This window comes from Astatotilapia calliptera, chromosome 11, assembly GCF_900246225.1.
Source record: "Astatotilapia calliptera chromosome 11, fAstCal1.2, whole genome shotgun sequence".
Taxonomy (NCBI): domain Eukaryota; kingdom Metazoa; phylum Chordata; class Actinopteri; order Cichliformes; family Cichlidae; genus Astatotilapia; species Astatotilapia calliptera.
Window position 1 is genome coordinate 36,107,437 of NC_039312.1, and position 16,183 is coordinate 36,123,619.

A 16,183-nucleotide genomic window follows, 5' to 3' on the forward strand; every position below is an offset into this window, starting at 1 on the left:
TGAATCATATCTGTTATTAACCTCTGTCTCTCTTCCACAGCATGTCTTTATCCTGTCTTCCTTCTCTCACCCCAACCAATCACAGCAGATGGCCCCGCCCCTCCCTGAGCCTGGTTCTGCTGGAGGTTTCTTCCTGTTAAAAGGGAGTTTTTCCTTCCCACTGTCGCCAAAGTGCTTGTTCATAGGGGTCATATGATTGCTGGGTTTTTCTCTGTATGTATTATTGCAGGGTCTACCCTATGTTTGGAAGGCTGGATGGATGTGTCGTGGCCCCGCCCCCCTGTGAGTGCGTCATGTTTTGGCGCCGAGTTCGGCCTTTGTGCAGTCGTGTGTTTACGTGTTCGTGTTCCTCTGGCAAACTGACAGCTGGATGTGGGGTCTGTCTCTGACATACTGCAGGTTCACATCTGTTTTTGGACCTGGAAGCTGAAAGCTGTTGCTTGGTAACCACATCACCTCATCTCACGGCTTATAAATCAGAGATTAGGAAGACTGACAAATCTCATTAGGACACTGCACTCCTCAAGCAGGCAAACAGGTTCATCACACAGGAGACATGAAAGCTCACCACCAGCTGCCCGCAGTAGGCGAGGGTCCGGCGTGGTGGCCCTGCAGGTGTCTGCGCTCATAAACATTTCAAATAAAGAGTGCGTGCAGACCGGGTTCAGTGACAGCTGTCCTGGAAACAGAGGGGGAGGGTCAGCTCGGGGAAGGAGGAGACCAGCCTCCTCCTAGCAGGAGTCACATTTCACACCACAGGAAGTCTGCTTCACTGTTTATTCGCAGGGAAACGTGATAACGTCTGCCAGAGAGCGTTCAACGATCCACAATCTGCCTTTTCCAGTCAGGACACGATCGCAGCATCCACAAATCAAATCTCCATCCTTTCAGTCGGGTGGGTGACAGCCCTTTTTAGGAACAGCTGGCAGTCTGGGCAGGACCATTTCCCCAGCTCGCCCTCTCTTCAGTAGACTCTCTCTGATTGGCTGTTGTAATAAATTGAGGGTGTGAACAGTTTCAAATGTTTCTGCAGATCTGTCACATGACCAACACTTTGTGCTCAACACCGTAAATCACCTTTGATGCTTTTACGAGAACACCATTAAGGCACGAGTGCATAAACGGAGGCTCGTTGGCTGAAGCGGTCTCGTCTGCGTGAGTGCAGACACGGTGACGCTAACGAGGCCTCGCCGTGATGGATGTGGACAGGACGGAGCAGAGGAGAGGCAGGCGGGTGGAGGACAGGCTGAAAGCAGGACTCTGGTTTCACATGATTCGATTTCCAAGATATTTTTAGGAGATGTCCAGGGCTGGCTGACAGCGAGGCGAGGAGGTCAGAGCGTTTCAGTAACAGGAGAAAAATCAGAGAAAGGAGCGCTCACAAAGCCTCTTGAATATCAGCATCTCCCCCGGAGCAGCACTGGCTGCTGATCCTGAGGAAAGACTGCTGTCTGCACACCTTTACCTGCACCGCAACACCTGGCGGAGCGGCACCAGCCCACGTCTGCTTGGGTCTCACCTGTCGGACGAGTGTTTCTAACTGCAACCACCCGGCTGCTGTTTGGCACTTTAGACATGTCACAAAGGTCAAAGGTCACTCTCTCGTCCTCCATCTCAGTAGGGACGCTGACGTTCATCGAAACATTTTGATGTGGACGGGAGACTGCAAGCCGTTCATGTCTCCGTCATCACATGACTCGCGGTCGTATACGAAGCTCTCAGCTTCAGTCACGACCAGCGTCTCTGACATCACAGCCCTGAAGCCTTTCACGCCTTCCACCTGACCCGCAGAGACCCCTCAGACCTCTGACGGTCACTGGGACGCTGTGATGGTTTTTCCAGAACGTCCCACAGAAGCTGAGCCGATGAGCTCTGTGGAGTCAGCTCGCTCGTTGCCGTGTTCCTGCAGGATGGCGTGCACCTACGACGGCTGAGCTCGACCACCTTCCAGTGTGCGACGTTGGGATGACCAGCGGCAGTTTCAAGGTTTTATTTGAAACCACAGAAAATCTCAGAAAGTGTCTCAGGAAGACGGCGGCGGTTTGCACGACCACAGCGTCCTGTTCCTGCTGCTTCCTCACAGCGTGTCTGACACACAGTGGGCTGCCGAGCGACCGAGTCTTAAAACACTAAAAAATGCAATGCAACACAGTAACACGTCAACACAACAACACTGCGGCGCTGCGTGTCGGTTACCTGCTTTAGAAATAAAATAGTTTTCTTTTAGAATCACTCATCTTAGCAGTGGGATTTACATGAAAAGAGAAACAAATTAAGTTTGAGTGAAAATGTAAATTTTTTGCACTCTCTGGTCAACTGACTCAGTGAATCAAATGACTGAAAAAATCCGATTCACTTTGGTGAGTGACTCATTAAAACTCGATTCAGTAAAAAGAATCAAATTTACCATCACTAGCCGAGGAGCCTCGCGGAGTGATACGTACTGTGTTTCATCGTAATGTTACCGTACTGTGTGCGTATAAGGACCACAGACGGCTCCTGTTCAGAGACACGAAGCGGATTTCAAACTCCAGGCTGTCGGTCACGCAGCAGAACTTCAGAGCAGAGCAGCTGTGAAATCTTTGTGATTATGCTCAGCGTCTGTTAGTTCACATTTTGACTGCTCAGTTGTGAGCTCTTTGTTATGCACAAAAACAACATTGTTTTCTTTTATTTATGGAGCATTATTATTTAATGAATGCTCATAACTTATTTCTGAGTAATTTGTTCTTGTACATCTGCGCTGTTTGTTAATAAAAGTGCCTGTGTGAGATCTGGGACACAGCTGTGACTGAGAACTCTGTTTGTTCTTACTTTATGGCTTTAAAAATATGCAGATCTATATCTTATATCACCATCCAGCTAAAGAATATCAAGATGTGAATTTTGAGGTCATATCGCCCAGTCCTACACCAAACCATCATCATTTCAATCCCCCCCAACCGAGCTTTACTCACCCAACCCCACCCGTCACTCACAGAGCACCACGACCCCCCCCCCCCCACACACACACACACACCTGCAGAACAGCTCTGCTGCACAGTCGCACCAAACAGCCTCCGTCACAAAGGTGGAAATGGTAAGCGTCAGCTTTAAAGGAGACGAACGGCGAGCACTGACCGGGGAAGGTTCGGTTCCACATCCTCGGGGTCACGTCCTTCCCGTTCGGACGCTCGTTGGACGCCAACATGGACTCGTTCAAAGCGTGAGCGTAGAGCATCAGGCCGTCATAAAAGCCTCCAGCAATGATGTTCATCTGCAAGAAACACACAGAGGGTCACACACACACACACACACACACACACACACACACACACACACACACACACACACACACACACACACACACACACACCACTCAGGCCTCTACCACAACACCTTGTGTGCACACAGGTGGTGTCTTCTACCCACACCTGTGACTTCTTTGCCGTTTCCTTGGTTACTACCGCTACAGTCTTGTGGCGTCCGTTTTTGCTGAGGCCATCAGAGATGGCCAAGCATCAACGCAGCACAGGTGGGGCTGGAGACCCAGAAACTGGACGGGTGGAGCTCCTCCTCAGCCGCTCGGCCCGGCCCGATCCCTCTGCAGCTGCACGCTGACCCGGGAACAAACGCTCCAGGCGGTACAGGATTTCATTCGTGATGTTTCCCTGCGAAACTTTAAACTGTGGGTCTGTCTCCACCCTCCCGGCAGTTCTCTTTCACCTCTTTGTTTTTGTCAGCAGGAAGCGAGACACACGCCGTCATCTGACGAGCAAAGTCAGCGTTGCTCGGCGTGACAGGATCAGCTCCTCCTCGCTGCCTCGCCTCTAATCACAGATTTGCATAATAATTTGATCTTCAGAGCTCAGAGTGGCACCGTGATGTTTAATGACATCACTTCCTCCAGTATCTATCACATCGCTGCTCTTTGTGCAGCAGCAGCGGCGCCTGACATGTTCCTATTAACCTGTCAGAATATCTAATCAGCCAGCGCTCCCGCTGGGAGTGAGCGCTTCAGGAAACGATGAAGCAATAGATGTTTCAGAAGCAGCCAGCTTCACGATTCGGCCTCAGGACGAGCGCGTTGTTCACTCGTGGGCAGAAAAACGGCCCTGAAGAGGCTGTGAACGTGGCGTGGTCGCTGTGCATCTGTAGGGACCTGAACTCCAATCACCACTCATTGCTCTGCAGAAGAGCACACTGTGCCAGCAAGAGCAGGAAACTGCAACCACACAGACTCACAGAGCTGGACAGCTTCAGTGCTTCTGATTGGATCTGGTCTCCAGAATATTTTCATCTCGTGGTTATTCATCGATAAAAGTGTCGAGGTGATTGATCTCATCTCTGTTCACCTTTTACTTTGTCATCATCTCGTTTTAATCAGAAAATTATGGATGTGTGAAATAAAACCTGCTGTCCTCACACGTCAGAGACCCTCAGAGCAGCCGACACATCTGCAGCAGCTGTGTAGAGAAACAAGCTCCACCCCCCTGCTGGCAAAGTGTACCTAGTAAAGTGTCCAGTTTGAACACACACACACACTGACCAGTGAGTCCTCTATGGTGTAGTTGAACATGTCCTTGGCATCTGCCTTCAGGTTCTGGACAAACTCCTGGTACTCGGGGTTCTGAGGCTCTCGGTACGTCAGGATCTTCACATTCTGGAAACCACACACAGATTTATTATGAGTCTTTGTTTTAACGAATGAGGACAGGACACAGCAACACAAGGCGCATCACAGATCCATAATTAATCTTTTACATGTTTTTATAAGAAATCAGATAAAATATTTATGTCCAGTCAAACTCGGAGCCAGCGTGAGCTTCCTCTCACATGAAACAGGAAGTAAACACGTGCTGTGAGGAAGACGCCTGACATCAGAGCTTCAGCTGCACAAATCCACACACTGTACATAAAAGATGGATGACGGCACCATACAGGAGAAATCTGCTCTCTCTTTCTAGTCCCTGTCAGGACTCTTGCTGCAGCATTTTGGATCAGCTGAAGGCTTTTCAGGGAGTTTTTAGGACTTCCTGATAATAATGAATTACAGTCGTCCAGCCTGGAAGTAATAAATGCATGAACTAGTTTTTCAGCGTCACTCTGAGACAGGATATTTCTAACTTCATCGAGCTCGTCCAGGTTGAAGGGGCTCTGTGACTTCCTGCTCCATAGGGGGCGCTGTCGAGCTCAGCAGAAATGGTTCCACCTTTAGACGTTTCACAGGTTTTCTCCTGCAGTAAACGCTTTTTGTTAGCGACGTCACAGCACTGCGAGGCGCTTTACAGCGTCCTCCATTTTGGTTTGGGGCGTGAAGCGAGCAGCCTCCTGACAGCGTCACCTTCACCCCGCTGCTCCTGTCACGGCCTTTTATGTTCCAAACACCAAAAGCGTCCAAGAAAAGGCTGTGGGTGGCAACGGGAGGTTTCTTTTAGAAAGCACTTCTGACTCCACTGTTTAAAATCATATGGCGTTTATTTCGAGGAAAATTATAAACAAAAGTCAACCAAATAATTTCTTACAACCTAAAATTAAACGAAAGTTAAGTTAATTTGCTTTCACAAGTTCAAAAAGTGCTCAAAAAATCAGTTTTTAAACCCTCCCGTCGTCCCATCTGACATATGTGCTGGATTGTCTCTGGGGCATCTTTACACAGCCTGCACCTGGGGTCTTGCCTGGTGTGATAGACCCCAGCCTCTATGGATCTTGTGCTCAGAGCTTGTTCTTGTGCTGCCATGATTAGTGCCTCTGTGCTGTCTTTCAGTCCAGCTTTGTCCAGCCACTGGTAGGATTTCTGGATATCAGCCACCTCCTCTATCTGCCGGTGGTACATACCGTGCAGGGGCCTGTCCTTCCATGATGGTTCCTCGTCTCCCTCCTCTTTCTTGGGTTTCTGCTGCCTGAGGTATTCACTGAGCACTCGGTCAGTTGGGGCCATCTTCCCAATGTATTCTTGGATGTTCCTTGTCTCATCCTGGACTGTGGTGCTGACACTCACCAGTCCCCGGCCCCCTTCCTTCCGCTTAGCGTACAGCCTCAGGGTGCTGGACTTGGGGTGAAACCCTCCATGCATGGTAAGGAGCTTTCTTGTCTTTATGTCAGTGGCTTCTATCTCCTCCTTTGGCCAGCCTATTACCCCAGCAGGGTACCTGATCACGGGCAGGGCGTACGTGTTGATGGCCCGGATCTTGTTCTTACCATTCAGCTGACTCCTCAGGACTTGCCTGACCCTCTGCAGGTACTTGGTGGTTGCAGCTTTTCTAGCGGCCTCTTCATGGTTCCCATTTGCCTGCGGGATCCCCAGGTACTTGTAACTGTCCTCTATGTCTGCAATGTTGCCTTCTGGTAGTTCAATCCCCTCAGTTCTGACTACCTTCCCTCTCTTTGTTACCATCCGACTACACTTCTCCAGTCCGAACGACATTCCAATGTCATTGCTGTATAGCCTGGTAGTGTGGATCAGTGAATCGATGTCTCGTTCACTCTTGGCATACAGCTTGATGTCATCCATGTACAGGAGGTGGCTGACAACTGCTCCGTTCCGTAGTCGGTATCCGTAGCCAGTCTTGTTAATGATCTCACTGAGGGGGTTCAGGCCTATGCAGAACAGCAGTGGGGACAGAGCATCTCCTTGGTAGATCCCGCACTTGATGGTAACTTGTGCTATGGGCTTGGAGTTGGCCTCTAGTGTTGTACGCCACATCCCCATTGAGTTCCTGATGAAGGCTCTTAGGGTCCCATTGATCTTGTACAATTCTAGGCATCCCAGTATCCAGCTGTGGGGCATTGAGTCATAGGCCTTCTTGTAATCAATCCAGGCAGTGCACAGGTTGGTCAGTCTGGTCTTGCAGTCTCGGCTGACTGTTCTGTCTACCAGTAGCTGGTGTTTTCCGCCTCTGGTATTCTTGCCAATTCCTTTCTGTGTCCCGCTCATGTATTGACCCATGTGCCTGTTCATCTTAGCCGATATGATGCCTGACAGGAGCTTCCATGTAGTACTGAGGCAGGTTATTGGTCGGTAGTTGGAGGGGACCGGTCCCTTCCGGCCTTCAGTTAGCCATTCCGGGTGTCTCTCGTTAACTAGCAGCTGGTTCATTTGTGCTGCCAGTATATATATATATATATATATATATATGTATGTATATGTGTGTGTGTATATATATATATATATATATGTATGTATATGTGTGTGTGTATATATATATATATATATATATATATATATATATATATATATATATATATATATATATATATACACACACACACACACACAGTAACACACACACAGTAACACACTCACACACAGCCTCCTCCCTGCGCACAGAGATTCCTCCAGATTCTCTGAGTTTGCTGATGACATCATGCTGTGTCGATGTCCACAGCAAGGAACGTGATTCTGAAACAGGCTGGAGAACCTCTGAGATGACCATGTGACCCACCTGCTGCCACCTCACCCTTAAATCTTCCTCCAACTGTTTCTCTTTAGCTCGCTGACTTTGGCAGATCTTCTGTGTTTAAATGTTTGACATGTTCTCTGTCATGAGTAAATGTGCGCTGATGGAAATCATGTTTCTCTTCACTCGTTCACTCGTGCTGGTGTTTGAGGAGGCAGCAGGTGGGAGATCACGCTGGAAACTTTGGGCTGAATTCAGCTGAAGCTCATATTTATGATATAAAGTCAGGCAGAGATTTGGGTTAATCAGCGTAACCTTTCCTCCAAGATTACAGCGCCCGATCTGCTTGCGTGATTACTCCATAACGAGGGTGAGCCGTGAGGACGCATGGCGCTCCAGGTGCAGCTGCAAGTCGTCAGCAGTCATCAGATTAATGAGTGTTTCTTCCTCTCACACCACTGCAGCTACACGTGACGAGCGATTTAAACGGTTCCTCGGATTCCTGCGAGGAGCTGCGAGAACAAACACGGCGAGGTCCACGTGCAGCACACTGGAGCTCAGAGCTGCACAGTAAATCCATCCAATCATTTCACTGCTTTACAAACTCCACCCACCTGACTCTGCAGACAGGAGGAGGCGTTTCGGGTCACCTGAGACTGACCTATGACCTGTGATGTACACTAGCACTCAAAAGTTTGGACACAGCTTCTCTTTTAATGGTTTTTCTTTATTTTCATGATTATATATATTTTAGATTCTCACTGAAGGCATCGAAACTATGAATGAACACTCAGATGGAATTATGTAGTGAACACCAAAGTGTGAAATAACTCAAAACACGTTTGATAATTTACATTCTTCGTAAAATCCACCCACCCTATCCTCCATGAGCTTCATGAGGTCGTCTCCTGAAATGGTTTCCAACAGGCTTGAAGGAGTTCCGACAGATGCTGAGCACCTGTTGGCCCTTTGCCTTCACTCTGTGCTCCATCTCATCCCAAACCATCTCCACTGGGGTTAGGTCAGGTGACTGTGGAGGCCAGACCTTCGGGCGTAGCACTCCATGGCGCTCCTTGCTGGTCACAGAGCCCTTACACAGCATGGAGGTGTGTTTGGGGTCATTGTGGTGTTGATAAATCAATGATGTGATGGTGTGTTGCTGCAGGATGCTGTGGTAGCCAAGCTGGCTCAGTGTGCCTTCAGTTTTGAATAAATCCACAACAGTGTCAGCAGCAACGCTCCCCCACACCATCACACCTCCTCCTCCAAGCTTCACAGTGGGAACCATGCATGTAGAGACCATCCGTCACCTTTCTGCATCACACAAAGACACGGCAGGTGGAACTAAAGATCTCAAATTTGACCTCATCAGACCACAGCACAGATGTCCACTGGTCTAATGTCCATTCCTTGGTCCAAACAAATCTCTTCTGCTTGTTGCTTTTCCTTAGTCGTGGTTTCTCAGCAGCTATTTGACCATAAAGGCCTGATTCACAGTCTCCTCTGAACATGTAGAGATGTGTCTGCTACTGGAGCTCTGTGTGGCATCTATCTCATCTGAGGCTGGTGACTCAGATACGTTTATCCTTAGCAGCAGAGGGGAGTCTTGGTCTTCCTTTCCTGGGACGTCCTCATGTGTGCCAGTTTCATCGTGGCGCTTGATGGATTTTGGGGACACATTCAAAGTTTTAGCAATTTTCCAAACTGACGGACCCTCAGTTCTTAAACTAATGATGGACTGTTGTTTCTCTTAGCTGATTCCTCCAAACCATCAACGTGTCTTTTAGACCCCATTCCTACAAAACTGCTCAAAGAAGTCCTGCCATTAATTAATGCTTCGATCTTAAATATGATCAACCTATCTCTAATGATCGGCTATGTACCACAGGCCTTCAAGCTGGCTGTAGTTAAACCTTTACTCAAAAAGCATCTCTAGACCCAGCAGTCTTAGCTAATTATAGGCCAATCTCCAACCTTCCTTTATATCAAACATCCTTGAAAGAGTAGTTGTCAAACAGCTAACAGATCATCTGCAGAGGTTTATTTGAAGAGTTTCAGTCAGGTTTCAGAGCTCAGCACAGCACAGAAACAGCTTTAGTGAAGGTTACAAATGATCTTCTTATGGCCTCTGACAGTGGACTCATCTCTGTGCTTGTCCTGCCAGACCTCAGTGCAGCGTTCGATACTGTCGACCATAATATCCTATTAGAGCGATTAGAACATGCTGTAGGTATTACAGGTACTGCACTGCAGTGGTTTGTATCATATCTATCTAATAGACTCCAGTTTGTGCATGTAAATGGAGAGTCCTCTTCACACACTGAGGTTAATTATGGAGTTCCACAGGGTTCAGTGCTAGGACCAATTCTGTTTACATTATACATGCTTCCCTTAGGCAGCATCATTAGAAGACATAGCATACATTTACACTGCTATGCAGATGACACCCAGCTCTATCTGTCCATGAAGCCAGATAACACACACCAATGAGTTAAACTGCAGGAATGTCTTAAAGACATAAAGACCTGGATGGCCGCTAACTTTCTGCTTCTTCATTCAGATCAAACTGAGGTTATTGTACTCGGCCCTGAAAAGCTTAGAAATATGGTCTCTAACCAGATTCTTACTCTGGATGGCATTACCTTGGCCTCCAGTAACACTGTGAGGAACCTTGGAGTCATTTTTGACCAGGACATGTCCTTCAACGCACATATTAAACAAATATGTAAGACTGCGTTCTTCCATTTGTGCAACATCTCTAAAGTTAGAAACATCCTGTCTCAGAGTGACGCTGAAAAACTAGTTCATGCATTTATTACTTCCAGGCTGGACGACTGTAATTCATTATTATCAGGATGTCCAAAAAACTCACTGAAAAGCCTTCAGCTGATCCAAAATGCTGCAGCAAGAGTCCTGACAGGGACTAGAAAGAGAGAGCAGATTTCTCCTGTTTTGGCTTCCTGTTAAATCCAGGATTCAAAATCCTGCTGCTCACATACAAGGTCTTAAATAATCAGGCCCCATCTTATCTTAATGACCTTGTAGTACCATATCACCCTATTAGAGCACTTCGCTCTCGCTCTGCAGGCCTACTTGTTGTTCCTAGAGTATTTAAAAGTAGAATGGGAGGCAGAGCCTTCAGTTTTCAGGCCCCTCTTCTGTGGAACCAGCTTCCAGTTTGGATTCAGGAGACAGACACTATCTCTACTTTCAAGATTAGGCTTCAAACTTTCCTTTTTGCTAAAGCATATAGTTAGGGCTGGACCAGGTGACCCTGAATCCTCCCTTAGTGATGCTGCAATAGACGTAGGCTGCCGGGGGATTCCCATGATGCATTGAGTTTTTCCTTTCCAGTCACCTTTCTCACTCACTATGTGTTAACAGACCTCTCTGCACTGAATCATATCTGTTATTAACCTCTGTCTCTCTTCCACAGCATGTCTTTATCCTGTCTTCCTTCTCTCACCCCAACCAATCACAGCAGATGGCCCCGCCCCTCCCTCCCGGTACAAATCCTACCATGTGGATTCATGGATTTTTTTTTCACATTCTGCCTCTCACAGTTGAAGTGTACCTCTGGTGCAAATTACTGACCTCTGTCATCATTTTAGGTGAGGGAACTTGCACAATCGGTGGCTGACTAAATACTTTTTTGCCCCACTGTAGTTCTGGGCCCACTGCAGCCGTTTCTGCTGTGAGTGTTGGTTAAGGGTGGCCGAATAGAAGGTTTATGCACAACTGCAAGTCTCTGGAGGATCCTATAGCTTCATGTTCGCAGGCCTCCAGAGGCACCAGCAGATTCAAATATGTGTTTGCTGCTTTGTAATGGCATCATTGTGCCTTTACCTGCAGGAACTCATGTGTGCTCTGACTCAGCCAAGGTTTTCATTACGTGTCCAAGGCATTCAACTATTTTATGCTTTTCAGCAGCAGAGATCATTTTTCCTTCCTACGTTGCTTGAAAATGGTGGTCTGCTTAATAATGTGGAACATCCTTCTTTAGTAGTTTTCCTTTAATTGGGCTCAGCTGGCAAACTGATGATCACAGGTGTCCGAGATTGATTTCAGTCATCCAAAGAGCTCTGAGACACAATCCCATTTAATTGAAAAACAACTTATCGTGGCTCAAGAGTTGGGAGTTCGCCTTGTAATCGGAAGGTTGCCGGTTCGAGCCCCAGCTTGGACAGTCTCGGTCGTTGTGTCCTTGGGCAAGACACTTCACCCGTTGCCTACTGGTGGTGGTCAGAGGGCCCGGTGGCGCCAGTGTCCGGCAGCCTCGCCTCTGTCAGTGCGCCCCAGGGTGGCTGTGGCTACAATGTAGCTTGCCATCACCAGTGTGTGAATGTGTGTGTGAATGGGTGGATGACTGGATATGTAAAGCGCTTTGGGGTCCTTAGGGACTAGTAAGGCGCTATATAAATACAGGCCATTTACCATTTATTTAATCTTTATGACACTTAAACACAATTTGCATAATAATTTGGAACGCGGTGTATAAAACATATTAGTAGGGCTGCAACGATACACAAAATTCCCGGTTCGATATTTTTTCGATACAAAAAAAAAAAGTTCATGCCTTTTTAATTTGTCATTTATTAAAATTATAAATATATATTTTAACTCAAAAGTACAGTTTTTAAATTTAATGTTGCTGAAACAACAAAGTAATAAAATAATAAATATCTGAGGAATCACTCATCTTTGGAAAAGAGAGTTTATTACAGAGAAATGGCTCTTTCAAAATAAAAGCTCTACTATACGCTTCTTCTGGGCTATATTCTCAGCAGCATATTAAACATATCAGGTCCCCATAAGGAGAATCCTGTGCTAACGGCTGTCTAAATGACTCGGGTAAAGTTTGTAGCATGCTGCTTGTTGTTTTTGTCTGCTTCCACTTGTCTTTGCACTAGGATGATGTCGGAGTAAATGTGCAGTCATATTCGTTGTGTTCCCACTAGTGCTGTCAGCGTTAATCTGAAATGACGTTAACGCCACAACACGGCAAATCTCCGTTAACAAGTTACCGCAGATAGCCCCGTGCGTGGGGCTGGACGGCCAACACGTTAATGAGCTAACTGCGCTAACACACTAGCTCCCACCCATGTAATTGAGCACTGCGTGGCACATCCAACATACTGTTTTACTTTAGTCCATGACGCGCTTACCTTCAGGGTCATACGTCACATGAAAACCAAAATAGTTCCAAACGCCAGATCTGAATGAGGGTGGGGGAGGTTCAGTTTGCCATGTTGCAAGGAGAGCTTAACTTCTGTCTGCTAGCTTGCCCTGCGCTCAGTGAATCTGCGTTCGACTACTCCGCCTAGGCTGCACTGTCGAGCGCATCGTCAGAAGGACAGTTGATAAAATAAATTAAAAATGTTGTATTGTTCGATACATATGCGTACCGAACCGAAAGCACTGTATCGAACGGTTCAATATCCATACAAGTATCGTATGGATATTGTATTAATAACATGTTTCACAGTATCATTTATCAGTAATATTTCCTACAGGGTTTATATTGCATTGAATATGTCTGTCATCACATTGACCTTTCTATTTTTATAGGTTGAGTTCATTTTATACACAATGCATAAATGTGCTTGGTTAGAGTTGATGTTCCATTCTAGAAGGTTTTAAGCTTCACTGGTGAGAGTGTCCAGATGATACATGCTGAGGGGAGATGAGAACATAGCAGGTTAATTGCATGCACGCTTACAATACACATATTAATCTAGTAGCAGGTCTGAGCGAAGGCCTAAGCGTCTTCTGCTTCAGTTTGAGACTGGCTGCAAAGTACTCTACTTAGGGATTAATGACGAGGGTCCAATTATTAGCTCTCAGAAAAGCTGAGACCTGAAGTTATTACCTTAAAAGGCAAGTAATGAAGAAAGGAGAAGTTATATGTCAGTTTATAGTTATTAGAAGTGTAGGTGATGAACCCTTGCCTGTACGGGTTGAACTGTTGCCCGTCTGTCACCAAGTATTTTTGAACTGTATTGACGTAGGTGTGATATTTTGTCCTATAAAACCAGAACCCAATGTATTCTTGTCAGAGCAACACATTCTGTATGCTGATGGTTGGTTGTTCTCCTGTGATAATAAAACTCATCGTTTGATTGCACTTTTCCGGAGTCTCCGTCGTTTGTTGTCTGGTCTAAAGTTGATCGATCTCGCAACAACCCCTAATATTTAGTTATTTATCTTTTTTTCTTTGCTACATATTCCACATATCTTGCTTTGTATATTTAATGTCTTCAGTTTGTATCTACGATGTAAAAATGTAGTAAAAATAAAGAAAAAACATGAAATAAAAAGAGATTAATAACAAGTATGACTCAATGCAGAGAGGTCTATTAAGTCTATTAACTAGTGAGTGAAGAAGAAACACCCAATGCATCATGGGAATCCCCGGCAGCCTACATCTATTGCAGCATAACTAAGGGAGGATTCAGGGTCACCTGGTCCAGCCCTAACTATATGCTTTAGCAAAAAGGAAAGTTTGAAGCCTGATCTTGAAAGTAGAGCGTGTCATGTATCACGTATGATGTATAAGGCAGTGAGGTTCATGTGGAGTCAGCTGCAGTCAGGAGAGTCTGGTTTCTTTGACCGACCTCCTCCTGGATACTGATGCCATACCTGGAAGGCTTCCTTGGCAATAGCGTCCTCACGGTCCCCGCGGCGCCACGGCTGGCGGTGTTCAGATTTCAGGCTGTCGGCGAACACGTCGAGATAGAAAAAGACGTACTGCTCGTGAGTGAGATTTTCCCGCCTGAACTCAACCATCAACTTCCTGAAGACGTCAGGAGAACAGCAGACGAAGACCACTGAGGAGGAGAGAGAGGAAGAGTCACAGATGAAGATCAGAGTCAGCCCACGGCGCAGCACAGACCTGTGGGTCGCCCCCCTCTGCCTTCATGGCTGAGCTCACCTGCTCCACACCTGTTCTAATGTTCACGCTGACAGACAAACACATCTGATTGTTTTCTTTCCTTCCTGCCTCAGTGTGAGTCAATGAGGTTTCACCTCTGCAGGGAAAACGCAGTCTGATTGGACAGTCAGCCTCCTAGTAGCTGCACTTTTGGTACTCCTACATCACCTCCATCTACAACTATCACCTTCCTCCATCACCCTCACACTTCCTGAGCTGGTGTTTCTCTAGAAAACACCCAGCACTGGTCTTCCACACACACACATATGGGCTCAAATTGTGGTCATAAATATTTTGTACTTGTAAATCAAGATTTGTATGTGTAAAAAGATTTGTGTGGACTTAGCCAAATAATCCGTGTGAAACTCTGCACTCAAGCTTCAAGTTACAAGTACGAATTTTGACCCTATTTTTCTTCCTTTTAGCTGATTGGTCAATGTCATGTCAATCACAAATGTAACTATCCAATCAGAGAACAGATGGGTTTGGCTGTTGGAGTGAGGCTTTTTTGAAGTGCAGGTCCTTAAAGGGTAATACAGTTTGAAGTTGGAGGATCTGTATATAAATGATCCCATAAGGCTCATACAAGCTAAGTATAAGCTAAGGATACAGTTGCGGTATACCAGTGTTCAGAAACACCATTATTACTTTAGTATTACTTTAACACAAAATCCGGGTTGACCCGGGACCACGATTATGAATCACACTATGCAGCATAAAGGCAACTTCACATCGGACGCAACATGCGCTGTGCTCACCGCTAACTAAGAGCGAAGGATCCAGAATTTGTTGTGCTGGCTGTTGAGCTCTGCTTGTATATTGTTTTTTAGCGACTGCTCCAGGTGTACTAAATGCGGCTGATCCTTGTCGTTTCAAAACATGCATCTCTCTGACTTTACCTCCTCTCACAGAGTTTATGTTGTATTATGTTCAAGTGTTTAATAAAAACGTATCACTCATTCATAATGAGGAAAGCTTTGTAACTGTCCCGACTAGTGAAGAGTGTGTAATTTCCACAACACTGCTTTCCCTCCGAGGTCAACAGCACCTTTGAAAACACTCTGGAGGTCCCTGTGTGAACACATCAACCTATGAGAAAGAGTTTACTTGGACACACACACATGTTTTCCATCATGGTGAGGCGATAAGAGACGTGAAAGCGCATTTATCCTTCAAGGACCTGCAGCTCAAAAAAGCGCCCCTCTGACAGCGATCGTGGCTCAAGAGTTGGGAGTTCGCCTTGTAATCTGAAGGTTGCCGGTTCGAGCCCCAGCTCGGACAGTCTCGGTCGTTGTGTCCTTGGGCAAGACACTTCACCCGTTGCCTACTGGTGGTGGTCAGAGGGCCCGGTGGCGCCAGTGTCCGGCAGCCTCGCCTCTGTCAGTGCGCCCCAGGGCGGCTGTGGCTACAATGTAGCTGCCATCACCAGTGTGAGAATGTGTGGATGACTGAATGTGTGAAGCGCTTTGGGGTCCTTAGGGACTAGTAAAGCGCTATATAAATACAGGCCATTTACCATTTACCAAACCCATCTGTTCTCTGATTGGATAGTTACATTTGTGATTAACATGACATTGACCAATCAGCTGAAAGGAAGAAAAGTAGGGTCGAAATTCGTACTTCTAACTTGAAACTTGAGTGCAGTTTCACACGGATTTTTTGGCTAAGGTCAACAAACACGCTGACCAATGAAGTCCCAACGGCACTCCTTAGACTCAGGGGCGGAGCTACTGTGGTGGCATGGGGTGGCATGTGACACCCTAAAATAATGTACATAAGCTACATTTAACATTAAATATATAAATTGTAAAAATGAATGTATAACATAGCCCCACCCCTCACCCAATTAAAATGTGCCTCAGTCCATAGCATC

At 46.5% G+C, this 16,183-nt stretch overlaps 1 protein-coding gene across 2 annotated transcripts in view; it reads right to left on the reverse strand.

Annotated features, from left to right (window-relative positions):
* LOC113031810 (atrial natriuretic peptide receptor 1-like) overlaps window positions 1-16,183 on the reverse strand; it is a 59,473-nt gene that overhangs the window by 28,484 nt on the left and 14,806 nt on the right. For both annotated transcript variants that reach the window (XM_026184244.1, XM_026184245.1), the window contains 3 exons: window positions 14,019-14,206; window positions 4,529-4,642; window positions 3,121-3,256 (listed from right to left, as the gene is read on the reverse strand). In XM_026184244.1, the coding sequence (XP_026040029.1) occupies window positions 3,121-3,256; window positions 4,529-4,642; window positions 14,019-14,206 (438 nt within the window). The remainder of the gene's footprint in view (window positions 1-3,120; window positions 3,257-4,528; window positions 4,643-14,018; window positions 14,207-16,183) is intronic.